General features: G+C 45.7%; 1 protein-coding gene across 6 annotated transcripts in view; it reads left to right on the top strand.

Annotated features, from left to right (window-relative positions):
- The window catches only part of ROBO3 (roundabout guidance receptor 3), a 226,761-nt gene that overhangs the window by 124,425 nt on the left and 77,373 nt on the right, over positions 1-24,963 (top strand). For all 6 annotated transcript variants that reach the window (XM_054997456.1, XM_054997460.1, XM_054997461.1 and 3 more), the window contains exons 3-5: positions 18,650-18,807; positions 21,945-22,065; positions 24,732-24,870. In XM_054997456.1, the coding sequence (XP_054853431.1) occupies positions 18,650-18,807; positions 21,945-22,065; positions 24,732-24,870 (418 nt within the window). The remainder of the gene's footprint in view (positions 1-18,649; positions 18,808-21,944; positions 22,066-24,731; positions 24,871-24,963) is intronic.

Raw genomic sequence — 24,963 nt, forward strand, 5'->3', positions numbered from 1 at the left:
AAAGCACCAGGGCTTTTTTTCTGGGAAAAGAAGTGGTGGAACTCAGTGAGTTGCCCTCAGCGAAAATGGTCACATGGCTGATGGCCCCGCCCCCTGATCTCCAGACAGAGGGGAGTTTAGATTGCCCTCCGCATCACGGCGCGGAGGGCAATCTAAACTCCCCTCTGTCTGGAGATCGGGGGCGGGGCCACCAGCCATGTGACCATTTTTAAGAGGTTCCGGAACTCCATTCCACCGCATTCCAGCTGAAAAAAAGCCCTGAAAAGCATCATGCAGACAACACACAGCTGCAGAGAACTTGCTTCCTTCTCATCCCTAAGAGAACCAACTCTGCTCAAACAAGACAACCCAAGAATTGCAGGAGGACGCTGCTCTTAGCCAGAATTGGGAAAGTGACTGCACTCATTCCCTCTCATGAAGAGCACCAGGACAAACGGCAGTGCAGCCTGACTCCAACATGGATATTCTGTTAGTGTCACAGAAATCTCAACCTTTCCTCTTCATTCCTCTTCCTTGTGTGTCTTGTTTTTGGCATTTGTAAGCCCAAGGGCAGGAGGTGGCACCTCTTGATTGATGGGAGCAGTCTTGGGAGGCAGTCATCCAATACAAAGAGGATGTCGACATAATAAAAGCATAAATGACCTATTGGATTAGAAACCCAAAGATCCTGCAAGCCCGTCAAAACTTTTTTTTTAACAAAATCAAAATTCTGTATCATATAGCGCAATTTCTGCGCCAAGAAATGCCAAATTTTGTGACATGTACAAATGCTGCAGGATAGCCTCACGGGAATTTATTTGCTTGTTTGCCATAATTTTATTCTGCAAGGGCTCGGCCATTAGGATTACTAACCTCGAGGTGGGGCCTGATCTTCTCCCGGAATTACAACTGATCTCCAGACTACAGGGATCAGTTCTTCTGGAGGAAATGGCAGCTTCATAGGAAGTCGTAGAGTGACATCAAATCCCTGCTCCTTCCTCTCCCCAAACTCCACCCTCCCTAGGCACTGTTCCCACATCTTCAGGACTTTCCCAAGTCAGAGTTGGTAGCTCTTTTGGCCATGGAGGAGAGAAAAGAATTACATAGGGCAGGGTTCCACCAGTGTGCTGCCCTGGTCATCACTGGTGGCTGTATCTTTAAATCTGTGAACTCTTGGGCAGGGATTGGTCATAAATTTTAGAGGCAGTCAGAGACCTATAAGGCTTCCTGCTGCTTTCTAGTACCTCCAGAGGCTTTATAAGATTTAGGTTTAAGGACGTGTTAGACAAATGTTCTTATCGGACAGGCTGGCTAAATGGAACCTCTTGACTGCACGTTGCTGGGTACGGGCAACAACAAAGGGAGGCCATGCTCTATTGGTGGGTTGTCCAGGGGCACCTGTTTGACTACTGTGGGAATCATGCTAGACCTGATTTGTTTTTTTTTTCCCCTTAAGTTCATAGCTCAGTATAATGTCAGAGTCAAGACCCTCTCCATCCTGAGTTGGGCAAGCGTCAGGGCCAATGGAAAGGACAGGTTTGGCCTTTCAACCAAGACTAGCCAAAATTTGTGCCCCTCTGATAACAGGTGATCATGAAGTCATTGGAAACAGTTGTGGAATAAGTGGCAGTTTCCTATTAAAAGAAGGTTTTGCCATCTATGTCTGAAAGGAGAAGGTGTTCAAGCTTTGGCTGTCCTCTCTTTCTGGAAAGGAAATTCTTTTCTTACCATTTGGATGAATAGCATGATGGAAGGCCTTTTTTGCCCTTTGGACATAGAGCATTACGGGACATCGTAGCCCCTTTTCCTTTGATTTTCTTGCCCATAGGGGTGGGGCTCGAATGACTGCCACTTGCAACTCTCTTTTGTCTTCGCTACTGTTGAGGTTATCTCTCCTTAAGAGAAGATGATTACAGGGCAGCCTGATTTTTGAGATGTTTAAACTAGATAAGGAGTATAAAATACAGCCTGAAGCTCAGTGCGAGGTCAGTGGGCACACATTTTAGTAAGGTGAGGTCAGCACCAGGTCACAGATAGGGAAACAGGTAGCCCTGGGTAACTTTCTGTATTAGGCCCATCTCAATCCGTTTCTAGTTTGCCCCCAAACCAGGCTGCTTTCAGGGTGGTAGTTACCATTTGTAGCCCCCCCCCGCCTCCATCTCTTTATCTGAATAGCACCAATCTGGTTTCTGTTCCTTAGTCAAACTGGAACATGATGGTATCTTGGGAGCTGCCTTCAATGTGACAACGGTGGTCATTATTATTATCAAACCATTCTATCAAGGAGTTTGATGTTGGAGGAAGTAGCTTAAACAAAAACAACAGACCTTCACTCAGACATATTCATGGAGAATTGGTTTATCAGTGGATATTCACCATGCTACCTAAATGGAATGCCTGCATTCAAAAGTCAGACACTGCCAGTGTGCTTCCAAGTTCAATTCAACCTTGAAAGGCTTTAATGACCTGGGATGCACATAGTTACTGGACCACCTCTACTAGTGTGAGTATCCCCAAGTGGGCTATACTCATTGCAGCAAGAACTACTGATGGTTCCAACCAGGTCTTTTTTTCTGGGAACAGAGGTGGTGGAACTCAGTGGGTTGCCCTTGGAGAAAATGGTCACATGGCTGATGGCCCCACCCCCTGATCTCCAGACAGAGGGGGGTTTAGATTGCTTTCCCTGCATGGAAACTCCCCCTGTCTGGAGATCAGGGGGCGGGGCCACCAGCCATGTGACCATTTTCAAGAGGTTCCAGAATGCTGTTCCACCATGTTCCAGCTGAAAAAAAGCCCTGGTTCCAACACCTGGGGAGGTTAGGACGATTCTCAGGGCATACTCTGACTTTTTTCAGTCACAGCCACAGTTCTTTCAAACGTGTTGTCCAGACAAGTGCATGAAACATCATTTTTGACAATGTCTCGAAAAAGATTCAAGGCTGAATTGTTTCAAAGTACCTCTGGATAATTGTTTTAGGCCCTGTTAATACAATGTGTTGTTTGTGGAAAGTGCTTTGAATGTATGTCAGAAAAGTAATCTATAGTTATTTTAAATAAATACATGTTAATAACCCAGTCCTAGCTCTCTTCTAGAACCTTGCTTCACAAGCTTCTTTGAGGAAAGCCATGGCAGCGAAACTAATTTAAGAGAAAGAGAAGTGAGAGGTTGTGATGTAGGTGCAGGAGGAAGCAAAGATGCAGACAAAAGAGAATCCAGGAGTTTTGAGAGGAATCCTAAACTCTGCTGCAGTATAGAAGAGTAACTCCTACCCTCCTCTGATTTCTGAAGCCTGATCTATACAATATATTTTTAACACGTTTCTGTCAGATGGTGTGATGTGTGGCATAAGTTCTTGCAACAAATAATAATAATTTGCTTTGTGTGGTACATTTTTTTACTTCCTTTTCCCCTCACTTATCTGGGAGCTCCGAGGTTTTTATTACGTAAGTTATTTGCTAGCTTTCTACAAGAAGTTGTAAAAAAACTAGCATTTTCTAGAACCAGATGAATAAGAGGTGGCTAGATAATCTCCATTCTTTCAGACAGTTTGGAATAAGAACTCAGTGGTGGAAGATACCAAAAGCTAGGTATCTTGTGAAAATGTTGCAGACGTTCTGATTGCCATGTGGGCCAAAAAAATATCATGTCAAACTGTCATGGAATTCTTGAGGCTGATTCCTGAGTTGACTGGCTACCAGCTCAACACACCAAATGCACATGAGCAAGATTTGGGTCCAGTAGCACCTTAAAGACCAACTAGATTTAAGGGATATGAGCTTTCAAGAGTTCATATCCTGGAAATCTAGTTGGTCTTTAAGGTGCTACTGGAACTTGCCCCTCTGCTGCAGACCAACACCCACCTGAAAAAAATGTACATGGTGACTCTTATTAACTAACAAATATGTCACATGAAAACAAAAATTTCCTTGTGATGGCTGTATCGTCTAAACCAGGGCTTTTTTCTGGGAAAAGAGGATGTGGAACTCAGTGGGTTGCCCTCGGCAAAAATGGTCATATGGCTGGTGGCCCCGCCCCCTGATCCAGACAGAGGGGAGTTTAGATTGCTTTCCGTGCACAGAAACTCCCCTCTGCCTGGAGATCAGGGGGTGGGGCCACCAGCCATGTGACCATTTTCAAGCGGTTCCAGAATGCTGTTCCACCACATTCCAGCTGAAAAAAAGCCCTGGTCTAAACCAAGCCTGAGACTCTAATGGACAATACTGTCAAGTTGCCTCTTCTCTACAGGCATGAGAGTCAATCAGCACTACATATCTGAATTAGTTTTACTGTTATGACTTCCTCCAAAGAAACTGGAGGAGTATCCCTAATAGAGGATGAAGTGCGAAGCTATATTTTCCCATTGCCCTGGAGAAGATGGAGCTATGACATTGAAGCACATCAAACCAGTCTGAGTGTGCTGTGGAAAGAAAGGAAGGAAGGAGAAGCTCAGCTTTCAGCTCTCAAGCTTTCATAGGACTGTGGCATGCTCTTGCATTGCACACCACCATGGGTATTTGCACAGACTGGCTGGGAATTGATATTTCTGGACCATGGGAATATCTTGCAGTAAAAGATCAGAGCTAAGCCCAGAATGACTTTGCTTTCCCCTTGGTTGACTTGTATGAACAAGGCCGCTGTTGTGAACAGGAATCTCCCACCAGCCCAGATGGGCCATTCAGCTGGCTGGCTCTGCCCGAGCCTCATCCGTCTCTTTGAATAATCTTATCCCAGCCTGGGGCATGAAAAGCGCAAAATCCATCACAGAAACAGCCTTTGGGGGACTCGGGCTGTAGGGAGACAGACCCAATTTAACACTTCATTAAGGATTTGCCAGCCATTGATCTAGATTATCAGGGTTACTGCCAGCTAATTGCATCTTCCCATACTTATTAATTATATTTGGAGAGCAAGAGAGTGGCGCTCAGTGCCTGTCTGCTATACTTAGAAAAATCTCCAGCAGAGATCTAATTATGGAACAGATCGTTCACTGGGCGCAAGGTAAGCTGTTAACCCTTCCTTTTTAACCAGGGTAACTGCAGGGAAAGATCCCCGATTGTTCAGGAAGCCATTCTCCCTTCCACCTGAGTAAGAGAGATTAGCAGCTGTCTATTCCAAGGTATACAGCAGAGGTGCTTTGCTGCCGCCCGCCCTATGAGAAGTGATCGCACTGACTTTTAAGAGTCTGCAATGCATGCAAGCCTGGACCTTTGGTCTGCACGTGCAATGGAATGAGGTAGAACCATACAATGGAGTGTATCACTTCAGGCTTCACAGGAAAGAGAGTACATGTATGAATGCTCCCCTATATTTAAAAAAATCAAAGCAACCTCTCTGCAAGAGGGGAAAAAACTAGAAACTCAAGGAGATATTTGGACAAGAATCTTTGTTGATCACTTTTTCTGGAGGCTTTACTTTACGGAGGATGTGGAAATAGTACCTTGTACCTGCAGTCTGAAATGGTACAGGCCACTTCGAAATCTCATTCTGCTACGTGTGCAGAACAGGCCCATTTGCATCCTTATTTATATTCAGAGGTGACTCCAGGGCCTAATGGGCACTCCCTCAGCTTTCAGTCTCAGGACATTAAGGTCCTCTAGCATGAATTCACAATCTGAAAAGCCTGCAGGTGGTTAAAGAAGCCACATCTGCTCACTCGGCCATCCCAACAAAAGCCAGAAGCCACAGCTGTTCCAGCAAAGGCGGGTGCATTGCCTCTACCTGGCCATGAGCACGGCTGAGAAAGTCAGTTCCTGTGCAGGACGTTGTTGTGCCAGGGATCTTATTTTTCCAAGTAATCTCCTTTGGCAGATTTGAGCTGGCATTTATCTCCCCTGCCACATGGTCTTGTACACAAAGATGAAACTGTTTTGGGGGGCCCAGACTGGAAGGCTAACCCTAAACCGAGAACCTGTTCGTACAGGGTTCATCAGTGTGGTTGGTACCTGTGGGCACCATGGTGCCTGCCAGCACCGTCCTTGGTGCCCGCCAAGTATTGGGGTAGAAAGTGGATGGGGTAGATGACATCACCAGATATTCTCTTCCACAATGATGTTGCCAGGAAGTGACATCACCAGATGTCACTTCCTGGCAACATCATTATGGAGGAGCATATGTGCACTTTGCACTGAGCTTATTGGGGCCCCAAATGGGCCCAATTTCGGAGCTCCAGAGTTTTTATTTGGGCCCATTGGGGGCCCAGATCGGCCCATTGCTAAGTGCAGGAGTGCTCTCAGGGTACTGCGATGATGTCACTCGCAGGAAGTAACATCGTCACACTGCCCCGGGAACACACTCAGGAGGCCTGTTCCTGTGCCTTTCCCCTGCTGGCCAGGTGAGTGGTGGCGGGGAGTGGAGGGTGAAAACAAGGGTTTCCCCACTCCCACGGGGGGACTGGTATCCTTATAATGGGGCTAGGTGGAGCTCCTGCCCATCAGGGTGTCTGTTTGGCCATTGGAGATCTGATTGGCTGTGCAGATTAAAATAACGTTTCAATGCTAGCTGCCACCACAGTGAAGATTTTTCTCTCAAACATTCCTCTTTCTCACTATATTTTTCAAAAGTACTCCTCGTATCTCTTGCACTTGGACTTCCTGTATGCATGTTGGCGGGAGGAGAGGCCCTGTCTCCTGAGGCAGCCATTTTATAGTTGGCTCTGCCTCCTGCAATGGCCATTTTGTGCTTGTGCCCAACACCCTGTGTCAGAATTCTAAGAGTTCCCTCACAGGCTCAAAAAAGGTTGAGGACCCCTGCATTAAACAGAGGCCTGGCCCTGTTTATTAATAATGTCACTTCTCTCCATTCTGTAAAACGATATATGTAGAGTAAAATCATTGCTCCTCCTAGTAATGGCCTTCGTCACCCCTTTGCTTTCCCCAAGCTAACCTTTTTGCCCCTGCAGATATCACTTGATGCCTTGCAGAAGACTGTGTGAACTGGCTCCGTGGGAAAGTATAAAGTGTCATGCAAAAGTACTGATATGATGTCTGATTTGGGATGGCTGCATCTGGACTGGGAAGTGTTATCCATCCAAGCTATCAGAATCCAAGCGATCAGTGATTTGAACTGGAAGGTTAAAGAAACTGGAAGGGCTGAAGGTGGGACGTTCTACATCAGGGGGCAGCAACAGAGCCAAACGTGGCTCAGCCCAGAAGCAAATGGGACTCTTAAAAAAAAAAATCTTTACATTACAGTGTGTTGGAGGGGTAGGTGGGATGTGTCACTATGTGAAAGGAATGGCAGACAAAGGGTTTTATAGGACTGAAATGCTTCTTAGAGATGTTTTACAGGAAGGGAAATTATATACGTGAACACTTGCCCATAATCCAAGTGCAAACCGTGCGCACAATATGCCAGTTCACTAAAAACAATCACCTGTGTATGTCTGTTACTTGTGAACCTTGTGTGTGCCGTTTCTAATAAAGGACTCTCAGCCGCCAGTGTTTGGGCTGCAGAAAAGTTATGGATTAATCTACATGTCCATTATTTGTAATGTTAAACTGTACGTTTTCAGTTTTGTAATTTTTTTTAATACTGGCTCTTTGTTGATCTCTTGTTCTGGCTTACAATGTAGTTTGGCTGGAAAACTGGAGAAACTGGGAAGTCTGAGGACGGGAGATACAGCTTTGGTAGCCAGAAGTCCTTCTTATCTGAACAGCAAGCTTGGCCAATGCAGAGGCTTCTTATTGCCTGCCAGTTGTAGGAGGTGATGTTGTACACATCTGGTTTTCTTCTGAGTATGAAATGGACCCTGCCATCTGAGCACCCTCCATGATCATTCATCGATTCCTGCCTTCAGCCATGAGGTTCCTTATTCTGGAGTCTCCGGCAAGCTGTTGTATGCACGCAACAAGACTCTGCTTGCACGTTGTTTAATGATGAGCACGCTTGCTTGAATTTAACCATCTTGAACCATCTGGCAGCTGCCTCCAATTACCACTTCTGCAACCATTTAGTTGGCACCGGTAGTACTCCGTGTCTTGTGGGGAACATTAAAGTGAGAACAGTCCCTCCCTATGCAGCTTTCATGCTACATCAGCAGGACAAGATATGTGTGGTCAGGGAATGGCAATTAACTAGGAGGAACAGGGTTAGAGGATGCTAGGTGGTGGGATCGAGGTGGTTGCCCTTCTCCAAGTGCTGGGAAGTTCAGGGCAGCCTCCGCTGGCTCGGTTCCCCTTGGAGAGCACTAGACATGTGCTGCTATCTTTATTAGTAGCTTTTTTACTGCAGAAAGAGAAGGAATGATAGGCATTGGCAGTGCTAAACTTGGAGATGTGAATAATCTCTGCTTAGAATCAAAATTCAGAGCTAAGAATAGCCTTCTTGAGCTGTCTATCACATGAAATGGAAAAAAGGGTTTTGAGACAAATCACGGGCAATAGCTAGAAAAGACCAACTCTGGCTGGAGGAGCTACCAGGAAGAGAGGCTTGCAGAAGGAATCTGGAGACTGTATGGATGTGTTAACCTTTTCTGAGCCTGAAGTTGCTTATCCAGGGCCATATGTATTCTGCAGATGTAGTACATACATGACCTGATCTAGATGGCCCAGACCAGCCCGATCTCATGAGATCTCAGAAGCTAAGCAGGGCTGGTCTTGGTTAGTACTCGGATGGGAGACTGTCCAGGAAGGCTGGGGTTGCCACACAGAGGCATACGATGGCAAACCACCTCTAAACGTCTCTTGCCTTGAAAACCCTACAGGGTCACTGTAAGTCACCTGCCACTTGGTGGCACTTTCCACCACCAGTATGTACACACAGAAGTTGAAGTGGGGTTCGGAACTCAGCATCATAATGATTTCAGCTCTCTCTTTCTTGAAAAAATGAACACACATCTAGCCCTTAAAGCTGTATAGATATGCTCAAAAGAGACTGGACAAAGCAGTATGAAACCTTAGAAGCCTGAAGGGCTCAAGAAGTCAAGTTTCATTGCATCTACCTCTTTGTTCAAGTAGATGTAGAAGCAAGTAGAAGAAATTATGGAGATGTCTATTGGTGATGCTAGGTGGGATGTGTTTGTTTCCATATATTTATTTTATTTTGCATAAATAATGCTGGTTCTAAACACCAACACAGACTAGAATCCCCATTTCACCCTTCAGCATGTTTTGGATGGGTGGATAAAATCCATTCACCTTCATGATTACAGTGTGCCATAGCGAATATGGGTGTTATGCAGTGGCTAGTCTGTATTAATTTTTGTGTTTGTACTCTAAGGGCCAGACTGCATATGAAGCAAAAATTTCCTTTTTTCCCCCTAAAAAAGGGTCATCTGCAGTGGGGGAGGGGGGCCTGGAGAAATCGCTGACCTCTGTTCTGCAGGGAGAAATACCATTCTGTCAAAGGACCTGTGTGGATGGATCCATGCCACCATTTTCCTGATTTATCTCTCCCCCTTCCCGTGGCTTCTACATGTTCTGTGCAGTGAAAGATCCAGATACCATGTAAGGACTTGTGTGTTTTCTGCTGTGGGACAAATATTAGCTCTGTGTATTTACATGTGGAAACTATTGTGAGACAAAAGAGCTCATGTCACCACCCCTGATCCAAATTATCCACTCCCACCCACAACTCCTTCTAAGTATTGTCGAAGGCTTTCACGGCCGGAGAACGATGGTTGTTGTGGGTTTTCCGGGCTGTATTGCCGTGGTCTTGGCATTGTAGTTCCTGACGTTTTGCCAGCAGCTGTGGCATCTACAATGCCAAGACCACGGCAATACAGCCCGGAAAACCCACAACAACCAACTCCTTCTAACTTTTGGCGGGGAGGGGGAAGAGTCCACAATAGATTCTGATCACAGATTTCCCATGTCATGTGCAGTTTGATACTAAGTGAGCCAGTCTTATATATTAGATAGTGCTGCATTTGAACTGAACGGCCTTAATTTGGAATCCCTTTCCTTTTATGATGCTCACTTTGGAGCAAGTCATCGTCTCTCTGTTTAATCGATTCCACTGGAAATATTTTCAGGTGGGTAACTGTGTTGGTCTGTAGTAGAAGAGCAAGATTCGGGTCCCCAGAGTGTGAGTTTTCGAGAGTCTGGGTTGTTGCAAGGATAAAACAAAACAGCCCGGTGTGTATCTGTCTGTGCTACAGGATGACTGACATTAAATTTGTAGATAATCAGGGGGATTGTGGCTGCTGTCCACCCACTCCTAACTTTCACACATTGGTTGATTCTTCTGCAAAGCATCTGTGTGCATTTTGCAGGTTACCAGACTTCATGCACAGGGATCAGATGCAGGGATCGTGTACAGGGATCATGCACAGGGCTCTCTGCAGACTTCCCAATTAGTACTGGGAAGTCAGGAATAGGGACAGCAAGCACGTTCCTGCTTTCTCCTCCATCCGTTCATTGTCCATACACTTCATGTTGTTTGAAGCAAAACCTGGATGTGCTCAGGATCCACCACACTTTATTGCAAATCAAAAATGCCAGCTTCTGAAAGCTCTTCTGGAAGAATGTAACCGGTACTATTTCATGTGATAAGTTCTGGTTTTATTTATCGGACATGAACTCGGACTGAGCTTCAACAGAAATAGGATTTGTTTGCTGGAGACAGGGCTAGGCTAGGTATTAGGATCCAAATTGCAAAAGATACCTGGGAGATTGGTGGGCTGCAGTTTGGGTAAGCTGATTTTTTTCTTCCATCTTTCCAAAGCATGTTTATGAATTAAACGAGGCTTCAAGTCAGACAAAAACTGCAAAGCAAAGAACTTGTTTGAGTGTCCAGGCCAGGATTACATATACAGCTTGTTTTTAAAAAAACGACTTATGCCCAACATGCTAGCAGGCCTATTATTCACAGACTGTGAGCCAAGCTACAAGTGACGAATGACACTTGCCTGGCAGGTGAACAGACTCACGTGTATTCCTCCCTGTTCACTTGCTCTCCACTTGCACTCCACTTGATCCAGGCCTCACCTGTCCTTTGGCAACCCTAGGTAGCTATGTGGCTCTTTTGGTTATTGGAAATGGCAAATGAAGCTCTCTGTGATCCACAGAGAGGGTACCATTGGCTTATTCTAGCTCTGCAGAGGGTTGTACTGGAAGACAGGGACCTCTATAATTTATGATTTAAAAGACTCTTACTATACAATGATGGCCTGGCTTGCCAAGTTGCACTTGGCAAGCTAGAATCTTACGACAATTGATCGTGAAAATTTGTACCAAATAGGCACGGGGAGTCTGGGAATGAGAGAACAGAGAACTCTTGTAGTCAAAAGGCCAGGAAATGCAGAGTCTGTAATGCAGGGGTCTCCAGTCAGTAGCTCAATTGCTACCAGTAGCTTGCTGGCTGCTGCAGAGTAGCTCCAGTATCCCCTAGAAAATCCAGGAAGTGAAAAGATCAACTCCTGGTGTGGGTTTTTTAAAAACTTCTACTTCATTAGACTTGTCTCTTTGCTGCTTAGCTTCTGATGTTCTTCCTAGTCCATGTTCTGTTTTAGGACATTTTTAAAAAAAAAACCTTGTTAACATGCCAGGAAAGGAGGTGGGGGAAGTGGCTTGGGCTATTTTTCATTACTCAGAAGTAGCTCTCATTAAAGAACAGGCTGGCAATCCTGGCTGTAATGCCTCTGGAGCAGTTCAGTCCACAGTGCAGAATGGAGTTGGCCAGCTGGAACCAGAGGACCTGACCACGTGGGCCAAGGGCCAGAGCAGAACAGATACTGTTCCCTTTAACAGAAAGCTCTTAAATGCTGCTGCTCTGGCCCCTGATGTCCACTTTGGCTCTGTGCCACTGTGGCTAACATTTTCAGACATTTTAAAGGGCCAGAGAGCTTGTAATCTTACAGTTCATTCATGCCAAGAGTTTCCCGGTGCTGTTCTCTACTACTTTAAGCATGAATCCACAGCAGAAGGCAGGGCTTAAGGGACTGGGCACCATTGGCTGGAAGATCTCACTAGCATAAGAGTTCCTGCTGGAGAGTCCAGGAGCAAGAGTTTTCATCATTGGTGTGTCTATCAGCTTGTTTTGTCCTTGTCTATAATGGGGAGTGAAGACATGAGGGCCCTGCAAGTTTGGCTGGCTTGTGACAGTGCACCATCAAAATTGCCATCTGAGTTCTCGGTGTCCCGGCAGGAAAACTGTGACCTCGGTCATGCAGAATTGCAAGTGGGCTCTTTTTTCTTTTCGCTGCATTGCTGTGCCTGGTCCCCCCTCCTTCCAAAGGCAGTCGTCGCAGTAACACTCTTAGGTTACAGGCATAAATATTTAATAAGCAATATATCCCTATTTTATTGCTCATTACTGGCAAGATTATTTCAGTATATTACTCTTAGATATGAATATTTATGGTGTATTACTCGGCTGAAGTTAAATGGCTTATTGACACGCTATTAATGCCTGGTAAGCAGAGCTTCTCTCTCTCTGTACATCACCACCCCCACTAAAGTGCTGATGGGTGGTGCAGGTTCGGAAAGCTGTCAGCCACCTGGCACGTGCGTTTCCCTTGACAGCAAAGTTGGAAGGTAGTGAGAGTTGCTCTGCAGCTGCTCCCCTGCACAAGTTATTCCATTCTAAGTCCCAGGAAAGTCAGTGGGATTTATCTGAGAAGAAATAACAACAGGATTAAGAACCTAAGAGCCCGCCTGGATCAGAGCAAAAGTCCATCTAGTTCAGGGTCCTCTTTCCTACAGTTGCCTGCCCAGTTTTTTCCAGGCAGTTCACAAGGAGGGCAGCTCTCTCCCAGTGCTTTCCCTGACAACAAGTAGTGTTCACATTAGTATACTGATTCTGAATGTGGATGCACCACCATAGTTGTCCATATACTTTGCCTGCAGCAGGTATGTGGTTCAAGTCCCTTTCCAGCTAAAGAATCTCTGGCATTGAGAAAGACCCTCTCTGCCCCAAACCTTGGCATAGACGATCCTGAGCGAGATGGACCAGGGGCCCGCCCTAGTATAAAGCAGCTGCATAAAATATGCAATACAACTGCTAAATTGTACTCATCATGCCCATCTCAGTCTACCAGGCCTATATGGCATCCTACCAGTACATGGCTGGGGAGTTGCATTTAGCCTGGTGGGTCACAAGATGGGCAGACTCAGAGGCTTGTTCACCCATGCAAGAGAATGAGGGAATAGAATTCTGAGATGATAGAACAGACTATGCTACCTCTACAGATAGAAATCGTGGAGGATCACATTTTAGAATGCTCCTTAACTGTTAAAAATTCCCTGCAGACAGAAAGCCAGTACTGTATGCAAAGAGAAGTGGTAGAAGCTTTCTCCCTGCTGTGCTCCTTTTCTGTTTGCCTGGAGATTTTTTTTACGGAAAGAGATGTTCAAAGTGGGAATTAGCCTCCTGCAGTCTCGTCTACCACTTCATCCTCCTGATTGTGCAGACCAGCCCTTAGTTTAGAGTGTGCAAAATGTTTTGGACTAGTTTCAAGCTTATTTTTGCGGCTCTTAAGGCTAGAGTGTTGCTCGAGTAAAAGACAATTGTGACTCGGTGGTACAATATACCCTTTTTAATGGAGAAGGTCCCACATTCAGTCTCCGTCTTTCTCTTTCTGAGACCTGGAGTATGCAGAGACCCTAGAGATCCACGCCAGAGGAGACCACGTTGAGCTTGGCAGTGATCTGATTTGGAATGAAGCAGCTCCGTATACATGTACTTGTGAGAACAGATGCTTCTGACATCTCAAGCATTGACTGGAGCCTGCCTCATGCATCTCTGTATGATTCCTTTTCCCTGGTCTTGTCTGGCTGCTTCCATTCATGCTCTCCCCTTTATTCCACCCCTGTGCTTTGGATGGGAGGAGACCATTCGGTCATTCCCAAAGGAAAGAGATCACAGAATGTCCTACTTTCAAACAATTCTGCCTGTTGCATCTCTGCATGCATCTTCAGTCAGGAAGAAAGCTCAGGGGTGCTTTGAATTTTAATTCAGTGGGAAAGAGTCTCAACTGTCAGGAGCAGCTTTGCACAAATATGTCTTGCAACTTATGGGAAATATATAGTCATCTCTACAACCTCTGAATTGGTTATATCAGGCTTTCAAGATAGCATAATTAACTAAACCAACACATTGCAATATCTAGTAATGGACAAATTTGTAGACAAATTTCTTGAACAATGTACTTTCTTTATAACGTTTTAGAACAGCTAGCACAAGAAGAGTAACCAATCCTACATTCTCTCTGACTTACTGTAATCTTTTAGTTATATATTTATTGACTTCAGAGCCAGTTTGGTGTAGTGGTTAAGAGCAATGGGACTCTAATCTGGAGAACCAGGTTTGATTCCCCACTCCTCCGCTTGAAGCCAGCTGGGTGACCTTGGCTCAGTCGCAGCTCTTCCAGAGCCCTCTCAGCCCCACCCACCTCACAGGGTGATTGTTATACTTTATAAATTTGTAAATTGCTCTGAGTGGGCGTTAAGTTGTCCTGAAGGGCGGTATATAAATCAAATGTTGTTGTGTTGTTATTCATTTATACCCCACTTTTCCCCAATGGAGTCTTGGTGTGGCTTATATCATTCTCCTCTATTGTATCCTCATAACAACCCAGGAGGAGATTAGGCTGCGACTGTGTGACTGTCCAAGATCACCCAGCAGGCTTCCATGGCAGAGTTAGGATTTGAACCTGGCTCTCCCAGATCTTAATCCAACACGCTAGCCTCTACATCACACTGGCTGTGGAGTTACACCACACTAGCGTTATATGAAACTCTCTGCTTTCTGTAAGATATTTTAAAATTTTGAATAAAAGCAAAATATGTCTCCCCCAAAACTCCATCCAGAGTTTGAGCAGCACTGCCCTGTGCAAACACATCCTTTATGCCTCCAGTTTTCAGGTGATGGGTTCTTTGACTTACTCATGCTCGAAAGCAGCTGGACTTGCTTCCAGCCGGCTGTCCTTATTTCACGGCGTTGCTGCTACAAGCACCCTGGACTGTCAGGTGCCAAGAGTGAGAGGCAAAGTCGCTAGGACCATAAACTCCCACTAAATGAATTGTTGTTGCTGCTACAGCCAGGGCTGCTGCTTAGGTGCGTTTTACAAGCTGAGGAAGTCTCCCCAACGCAGTAAATAGTCTCTGACAGGCAGTTGGGCAATAAAGCCCTGACATTTCTCTGTAATGGTTATAAAATGCTGAATTATTTTGGCGAGCAGCAGCTGATTAGAGAGCAACTCCGAGGAGGGATAATTAGTTGTGCAGCGGTAAATACAGGAGGCAGTCGACGAGGTGGTGAGTTAGAGGCTGTTAATAATTCAGAGGTGCTCCTGGGGGTAGAGGAGAGAGGGAGCAGCCAAGCAGCATGCACTTGAACGCCTCTGCCTGCAGGAAAGCACCCTCTATCCATCTCTTCTGCCACAGGTTTACTGGCAGTTGCCATGTTAACTTCCCTGGTTTGGGAATGACTTGGCTCAGTGGCAGAATAAATGCTTTGTATGCAGAAGGTCCCAGGCTCAGTCTCCAGCGCCATGGTAGAATTTACAGTTCCATGGCATTCTCTTAATTTTTATAAAGGAAGTGGGAATTTGCAGACAAAGGGGGCTTTGACTTTCGAACGCTCATACCCTGGAAATCTAGTTGATCTCTGAGGTGCTACTGGACCCAAATTTTGCTCAGACTTACCCCAATTTCACGTAATTTAGGAGGTGGCTTGCCCTGACCTGGATAGCCCAGGCTAGCCTGATCTCGAAAGCTAAGCAGGTTCAGCCTTGGTTAGTAATTGGATGGGAGACCACCAGGGGAGACCAGGGTCACTATGCAGAGGCAGGAAACGGCAAACCCCTCAGTTAGTCTCTTGCCTTGAAAATCACAGCAGGGGTCTCCATAAGTCAGCTATGACTTGAAGAAACTTGCCATCACCACTCGGAGGGGGCTTAGAGACTGCCATACGAGAGTTTTTGGTTGCTCTTCAGATTAAAACATGCCTCATTCTCTATGTGGACCCAGAAATATTACACCCAGCATCTCTATTTAAAAGGTCTCAGAAGTTGGATAGACCTTGAGACCTTGGAGAGCTACTGCAGTCCAAGGCAACATCACCGAGTCACAGGCACCAATAGTTTGACTTGGTATAAGGTTGCTTCATAATTCTAACACTTACTTATTTAGTACATTTTTGTTCTGCCCTTCCCCATAGGAGATCAGGATGGTACATATTGTCCCCCACCACCTCCGTTTTATCCTCCCAACAACCCCGTTAGGTAGGTTAGGCTGAGAGAGTGTGACCTGCCCAGGCCACCCAGTCAGATTCCATTGCAGACTGGGGATTTGTACCAGGATTTCCCAGACCCTGGTCTGACCGTCTGACCACTATACCATGCGGGCTGTCTGTATTATGATATGTTAACATATCCATCAATTGTACCGATTTTCCTGGTATAGCACTGACTTCTGAACTAAATATACATTTTTTGAGTATAGGAAATGGGACTGGCATGGCCAAGCATCACTGTAAGCTCTTAATGGTGCAGCACATAACTTTTGTGCAAAGAATTCTTGGGGTCAAATGACACTGTATGTTTTTCGATGAGTTGGAGAAACAGGGCCCTACTTGCTTTCCCATAATCATAGAACTGCAGCAGTCAAAGGCATTTTTAAAGTTCTCAGGAGACAAATCAGGGTCTGATGATAGCCTGCAGGGAGGAGGGAGAGGAGGCAACACATCGAAAAATATAACATGCCGTTTGGCCCCTCACGCACAAACCCATGTAGTTTGCCTGACTGGGGTCAGTAGCACCATGGACAGCTCTTCATCAGCAGTTTCTACCCCTTACCCTGGCCATTCCCGACCCTTGCTCCCTCGCTTGTTTTCCCTACAGCAATGCTGAAGAATATGTTAGCAAGGATTTTCCTCCAGTACAAGCATAGGTGATCTGAGTCTTGCAAGCCCTATACAGACCTCCAAGAGTTTTCTCCAGGAAATGCTTCTCCCCCTTTCTTCCAGAATTTATTTATTTATTCATTCATTTATTAAAACATTTATACTCCACCTTTCCATGTGGTTCAAGGCTGCTTGCAATAATAGTTTTTTTTTAAAAGGCCAATTAAAACTAAAGTGATCCAATGATCCAATCACTCCACAAATGAGAAGCCACATAGTGGCACTGGAAAATCTGCGAGCCAGGAGGGGGATCCTGGCAGGACACAATACCCTCTGCAAACTGTACACTGCCTGTTCCATCTTGTTGGAGTCTTCCCCCCCCCCCAAACGTTTTCTCACTTTTAAAATTAGATTTTTCTTGTACAAGTTTAGATCAAGTGTTGCTGGAGTGATGTTGCGATAGTCATTTTAAAAAAAAATTGTTATTGTGACGGTGTACAGAATATAAGGCTGTGCTCTGGAAAATGCACAGAGATGGTATCACTGAACAGACTGCCATTATGAATAGCCCATAGTAAAAAGTAGCTTAGAGCAGGGATTCTGCCTCTCTACAGAGCCTCATTATTAATAACCTTTATTCTCACCTTTCTTCCAAAGAACTCAAGGCAGCATGACCTCCTTCCCTTTCATCATGCCATCAACCCTGTGATGTAGGTCACATGGTGACTGGCCCAAGTGACTGGCTGAGAGGGAATTTGAACTCAGTTCTCCCTGGTCTAAGTCCAGTACTCTAATCACTGCATCACTCTGACTCTTGTAACTGCCCTTGACTTTTGCCTAATCCAGAAGGCTTGTCGATAGCCGGAGTGTTATTTTACAGTGTCCTTGCTAGCAACTACATAAGAACCTGTTTCCACATGGCTAATCACCACCTTGTTTGAGCACTTTGTTTTGCCATCTGTTCAGCTAGGATTCTGAGTGTATGGGTTGTGCACGCACGCCCCTTTGTCTGCAGTGCACATCCCGTCCAGTCTCTGTCACTTACAGCCATGGCAGTGTCACAAGGGTCATTAGAGCCATACTTGCTCCTAATTTACGGCAGGATTCTTAGCCTGTGCCCCATTAATGCCAATTCTTGACAAGTCCTAGTGATACCCTGCTTGGAGGATGTACCCTGCACAGGATGCTGTTCTGCAGCTCAGTTTACATGTCTTTAGAGCCATTGTCCAAAGAGTTGATGCCTGCTGGCACAGGAAGTTGGCATGTTTTGCACTTGGCTTGCATCTCTCCTGGATGTGAGTGCATCTCTCCAGACCATATGGTAGGGCTGGCCCTAGAAGGGCAGACAAGAAATAGGAAAAGGAGCATCTGGCAGGCTGGAGATGGTTTCCTGCGTGGGTGTTGCTAGTTCCTGCTGCCCTTAAAAGCTGAGGCCAGATACTAGAGAGGAAATGAGCTGGAGAAGTGTTAAATACCACCGGTGTGCCCTTTCTCGAAACAATAGGGTCAGCTATCAGAAATAAAGGCAACGGTTTGAAATATTGTGTTCCGGACAGACAAAAAGAAGCGCTTCTTCACTCAAATAATTATAGGCTTGTGGAATTCACTACAGCTCAGGGGTGAAAGTAATTTAAATTTCTTACTGGTTCTGTCTCTCTGGGAAGGTTCAAAGCAGAAGGTGGGAGGTGCCCCTTCGGCCAGTTTCTTACTGGTACCCAGTACCAGTTTGTACTGCACACGCTCATATATGTTGCAAGTTAATAATGGAATAGCCAAGCAGGAGAAGAAGAGAATCTGAACATGTTTCTGTGGGCTCCACCCCAGCCTCTTGACCACTCTTGGTATCCCCTTTGGGATGTTGCTCACATCCTTCTCCCTTTCTTGCAGTCTTGAGAGATGACTTCCGGCAGGCTCCCAGTGATGTGGTGGTGGCAGCAGGAGAGCCGGCTGTGATGGAGTGCATCCCACCAAGAGGACACCCAGAGCCTACCATCTCCTGGAAGAAAAACAACGTCCGCATCAGTGATAAGGAGGAGCGTATTACGGTGAGACTGAGAGAGGGCCTCTACTCTGGGACCCAAGGAAACACTGGGGTCTCTGTTGAACATATTGGTACTGACTGGCCAACTCATGACTAGGGCCATTGTCATGTTCAAGGCTAAGGTCCATGCAGGAGACAGTACTGAGTGGTGGTGGTACAGCCGTGGAGGTAACTGAAGTTCTGGCAGTAGGTGAGTTTGCCAGGCAGGTTGACGTAGTCATTGTGCAATGCAAATCAAGAGTTCAGGATGGCAAGCAAAGCATCAGGACCCTGCATGGCACACACACGAGCTAGCTGTGATTGTGTGCATGCTTACTGGAGAGTAAATGCCACTGGATTAAATGGTTATTACTTCCAAGTAAGTTCTGACCTGGATAGCCATCTAAAAATAAGAGTAAAATAATGAATACCCTTCTTCTGAGCCTCGAAAGCAGCGGGGCCATGGGTCAGTGGTAGCACATCTGCTGGCATGCAGAAGGTCCCAGGTTCAGGCCTCAGCATCTCCAGTTTAAATAGAATCAGGTAGCAGGTGATGGATCAGGTAGTAGGTGATATGAAAGACCACAGCCTGAGATGTTGGAGAGACAGTACTAGTCAGAGTAGACAGCGCTGACCTTGATGAACCAATAGTCTAAAGGCAACTTCATGGGTTCACAACACCATATGGCAATGAACAAGCTTTTGACTTCACCAGAGCTCTTCACCAGTTGGATAGAGAGAGGAAAAGATATTATTGGGCATAATGAAAAAAATCATATGAATCATAAGATGGAGGAGGTGTTATACAGACTTAATTAAGTTAGGTAATGCTAGATGTCAAAGACTACCATGATAGAGAAGCAAGAAATGGTATTCAGATCTGCTTTCAGTACTAAACAAAACATACTAGTCCCCTGTAAGGCAAAAGCAGAAGTAAAAAAACCCTATGATATTAGTAAATACTAATTTTGACTTTAATCCTCCACTGCCCGCCCCCGTTATTGGCCTAGGAAAAGCCAGAATATCAGCAAATAGCGGAGCCCTTTTCTGAGCCCTTTTCTGAACTCTGAATGACTCGGGACTCCAGACCTTTGATCCTCCTCCCTTCTCTCTCTCCACTTGTGGAGTGGCTGCAGATGGTATCTAATATTGGGCACCTGTGGACTACATTTCCCAAGATGCCCCAGCCAAGCCTTAAATAGCATCTATGGTGCTATAGAAAAGGGAATAGGGTGAACACCCTAGCTGCTGTAGGCAATTCCTGGAAGCAATTAGGGTGAGATGGGGCAGAAGGAGCGGGGAGGGGAGGTCTTCTTTAACTAAGGTATACAATCCAAGACAGAGTAGAATTCAGAGGCTTGCGTTGAAAACTACGAACTGCTGACGCTAGTGCTCTGGAGTACAACTATTGATGGCTTCTCTAATTCAGGCTGATTAAGCGGGCCGTTTTCACAGTGTGATGGCATCCATCAGCAGCGTAATGAGAATACCGGAGAAATGGGGCTGAAAACCATTTGCCTGGTTCTGGTTCAGTTCAGGTAGGCGTAATTTGCTCAGAGCTGGTTAAATCTGTAGCCTGAAGTTGCTTCTAGGTCCAGTGATGCTTGGTTACTTGTTCCTGCACGCCCAGTGATACCTACTCAGTCTCTATAAAGAGACAATGAGCAGGAAAACCATCCATTATTTTTCATCAAGGGACGCTATTTAATATATATTTAGATTTATGGAGATTAATCACATGTGCATGTATTTGCTTATTCTGCCTAATTTGTTTAACTCTTCTGCCAGTTGCGCAGAGGAACAGAAAGCCAGGTAGGCAGATGAAATCATCACCTTTGACCAAATGATCATCCTTCTCTCCCACCCGCCAAATTTGATGAGATTCTGAGATGTCAGCAGGCACTGCCTGTATCCTTCCAAGCCAACCATAAGATAAGAACTAGACCGCTGCTGGGGCTAATGAGGAGCCGTACTGTGGAGCACCTGCTTTGCATGCCGAAGGTCCCAGGTTCAATCCCCAGCATCTCCAGTTAAAAGGATCAGGTGGGAGGTGATACGAAAAACCTCTGCATGAGATCCTGGAGAGCTATTGACCGTAATGGTCTGACTCAGTGGCCCTCTGCTGATGTCCCTCCACACAGGCACATTGACAGAGAGAGAGTGGGCCCAAGTGCACTCACCCCACCCACGCAATTGCCAGGACACCTGCATGGTGCGAATGTGCTGAGGAAGCCTCTCTGTGTATTCCCTCCTATGATCAGCATTCAGAAAGCAGCTGATCATGGGAAGGGAGCGGACATGCAGACACATCCTGTGCACATTTGCACAATGCAGACTCTCCCCCCCGCCCCGTGATCATGCAGGGGTGGGTGGGTCTAGTGAGCTCAGGCTAACTCTCCCATGTATTCACTCAACACAGAGGGGGGGGGTTCATCTGTACCAGGCTAGGATAAGACAGCTCCGTGCCTTCATTCATTTATTTGTTAAATAAAATGTTGATCAGTGCAATCCTGTCAAGATACTAAGTGCTGTATCTGGTGCTGATTTCAATCGCTGCATGGTGTGATCATAAAGCAATGGTAATGCTTTGAATGTTCCAAGCTTTGTATACTTTATCTTGTGGTGAGGACAGTGCTGTAAGATAGGCCAGTATCTATATATTGCATCTAAGAGACTATGGTTCACTTAAAGCCATCTATTGAGTTCCTGGCATAGGCAAAATCCAGACAAACAGAGGACTTCTAGGTTCATATCTGAACTACTGAATTGCAGGGGTCCTGTAAAGGATTCACTGAATTTCAAGCAGTTCTGAAGAGTACAAATAAAGCCCAGCTGGATTGGTTTCCACTGTCTCCCACAGTGGCCGACTTGATTCCCTAGCAGCCCTACAAAACAAGAACATGGAAGCCAAAACTTCTCCCAGTTGTCGTCCCCAGCAACTGGCATTCAGATGCATACTGTCTCCAAACATGATCTCCTTTAGCCATCATGGGACCTCTCATCCAGAACTTTATCTAATCCTCTCTTAAAGCCACCCAAGCTGTTGCTACACCTTGTGACAGAAGGATAGTGTGGTCTTGCAGGGGGGGATGAAATACATCGGTGGAGGCAGGTTTGCATGACTAGCTCTAAGCCGTGTTTCCTTTTGATCTTTCCCTCTAGATTCGCGGCGGGAAGCTGATGATGTCCAACACAAGGAAGAGCGATGCTGGCATGTACATCTGTGTGGCCACCAACATGGTGGGCGAACGAGATAGCGAGCCGGCGGAGCTGGTGGTATTTGGTACGTGAGAGCAGAAATCTATTTTCAGGGTTGCAGATGACTTAAGAGGAAGGCAAGCTGTGCTGTGATCTTCTTGGTTCTGAGTCGCTTTCTTGTGTGAACTAACAGCTTGCCAAAACTTTCCTCCACCATTAAGAACAAATCATTTAAGAGCCAAGCTGCCTGAGTCTAGGGAGTCTGTGAATGAGTCTCAATTGATTTTTTTTAAAAGCAACCAATTCAGGGGACGTCAGTTCAGAGTGGAGCTGCATTACGGCTTGGTGGAGGGGATTGCGCTCCTCCTATGCCATTTTTCCAACCTGAAATACCCCCATCAGCTGCTATAGGCTCCTGATCCTAATAAGGGTCCTAACGAGGGACCTGTGAGTTTATCCGCAACAGCAAGTCTGTAAGGGCCATTCCAGACCAGAAAAATGACATTAGAGGTTTACACTCTTTTCCTCCTTTGCCATGATTTCAGTCTTTCAATCATGATTTCAACCAGTTTGGTGTAGTGGTTAAGAGCGCAGGACTCTAATCTGGAGAGCCGGGTTTGATTCCCCACTCCTCCACTCGAAGCCAGCTGGGTGACCTTGGGCTAGTCATGGCTCTCTGGACCTCTCTCATCCCCACCCACCTCACAGGGTGTTTTGTTGTGGGGATAATTATGACATCCTTTGTAAACTGCTCTGTGGGCATTAAGTTGTCCTGAATGGCTGTATGTAAATTGAATGTTGTTGTTGTTGTTGTTGTTGTTGTTGTTGTTGTTGTTGTTGTTGTTGTTGTTGTTATCTGAGTCAGGGACCAGCATGCTTTCTTTTTCAGAATTAGCAATCCACACGGGAGCTCACTCATAGAACTCCCAGTGTCTGTTACGCTTTGACCCTTGAATAACCAGTTCCTTCAGGATGAGAGTTAAAATACTGAGATTTTCTCAAAGCAGCAAATTCAGGTTTCACCATCATCAGTGATGCATCCTTGCCTATAATGTCCAGATTTACATTTTTCAACTGAGGTTGTGCTTTTATCTGGAAGCCAATTCCCTTGAATCCAGCGGGACATTCTTTAACAGCCTGGCTCCTTCCCTATTAAAGTTTAGTTGCAGAATCAAAATATTTTTTCCACTCAGGCATTCAGTGTTTAATAACTCTTATTTTTTTGTCCCCCTTAAACAAGCTGGTCTTTGTTTTTGTCTGGTAACGGCTCTGATTGATTTGTTGCTATCAGCTGCCAAAAAGTTTGGTAATCTCTCTTTCATTTGCAGGGTTGCATTTGTATCACAACGCAGATGCCATTTTGCATGGTTCGCTCTGGTTGTTTGATTTGTGTTGGTTGATTGGTGTGCATTTGAGTGTGTTTGGGAAGTGGATGGGAGGTGGTGGAAAGATAATGTCAAGGACAAATCAGCGTAAATAAAAGAAAGGTACTAAGAATTCTTAGTGTTCCCATCCCTGTAACCAAGATCACTGCTGGATCCCAGTCCAGAAATAGCTTATTTTCTACGATATCAAAAGGAGAGTATCTTCAGGTCAAACCCATTCAGTTTGTCATTGAGGCCTCAGAAACAACCAGGAGATATGTGGAATGTAGATCTTTGTCCCCTATTAGGGCTAAATGCAGTTGGGGGGACACATTATTGATTAGGAGAATGGGACAGAGAGGGTAGGATTAATTCCTCCCCCTTCCCCAGAACCGTGAACCCCAATTCAAATTTCCTTACACACGTGCATACACGCAACTTCCTTATTACAAGTCTTGGAACTCAGGTATCACATCAGTATCCATAGAGAAATTGGCAAATAACCTTTTCTACCTCGAAAGAGACTCCAAACATCTCCCCTAGGCACACAGCCCCCTCATTCAAAGCCACACATAGAACCATGAGTGTCAGCAAAAACATTTTTGCATTTTGCTAGAAATGGGCAGTGGGAAAAAGTTTCATAAATAAATGCTTGCAGAACAAGGGTTGCTTAATAATGTACCATACGGCAAGCCAAGTGGTCTGCAGTCTGTAGCCGCTAGCCACAATGTGGCGGGACTGTTGCTTTACTAGGAAAGTTGGAGAAGAAGGGAACCTAGCAGCAGTTGTGACCTTGGTTAAGGCTACTACACTGTAAATGTTTCACTGGCCGTGGTGCCACAATTGTTGCCCCCCCCCCCCAGAATTAGATTTAAACTAAGCAACGTCAAGAACATGGATGGTGCCTGGCCACACAACATGATGCAACACAAGTTCCTTTCTCTTGTGCTGTTTTTTCTTTCCTGCTATCCTTGTTCAGTACTATTATTTCCCTTTTTAAAGAAAAAATTTCTTCAGAGACCATGCACTCTCCCCAGCAGCAGGAATGCACAGTAACCACAATTAATAATTGCTTTTCAAAGTTCCCTGCCCACAGCAGTGCAGCTTGCTATCTGTGGGTGGCTGTGGGAGCCATGTGTCCCTCCTGGTCGGTGAGGTTGCAGATGCTGCTGCAGCCGACTAGCAGGCCCGTCACAATAAGGCAGAGCCTCTTTTCTGAGTGAGCCCTGCCTAGCAATTAGCCCTGATCACTTGTGATTTTGTCTTGGTACCAAATGCCATAAGGTTGAAACAGTTCTGGGTGGAGGATGCAGAGGAAGGGAGAAGAACCATCCCCTCCTTGTAGATGACTGTGTCTCTGAAATGTTTCTGGCTTTTAATCCAACAGAGCGCCCCACATTCATCAAGAGACCCATAAACCAAGTGGTGCTTGCAGAAGATACTGTGAATTTCCACTGTGAAGTACAAGGGGACCCTGTGCCGACATCTCGCTGGCGCAAGGAGGAAGGAGAGCTTCCCCGTGGGAGGTGAGTGATTTTGGAGGGAGGCTGCTTTCTTGACCAAGGGTCATACACAATCCAGGTGGAAATCTCGATCACGTCTTCAGGGTTGGTTCTTCC

Source organism: Eublepharis macularius, chromosome 14 (assembly GCF_028583425.1).
Source record: "Eublepharis macularius isolate TG4126 chromosome 14, MPM_Emac_v1.0, whole genome shotgun sequence".
In the NCBI taxonomy this organism is placed as follows: Eukaryota; Metazoa; Chordata; class Lepidosauria; order Squamata; family Eublepharidae; genus Eublepharis; species Eublepharis macularius.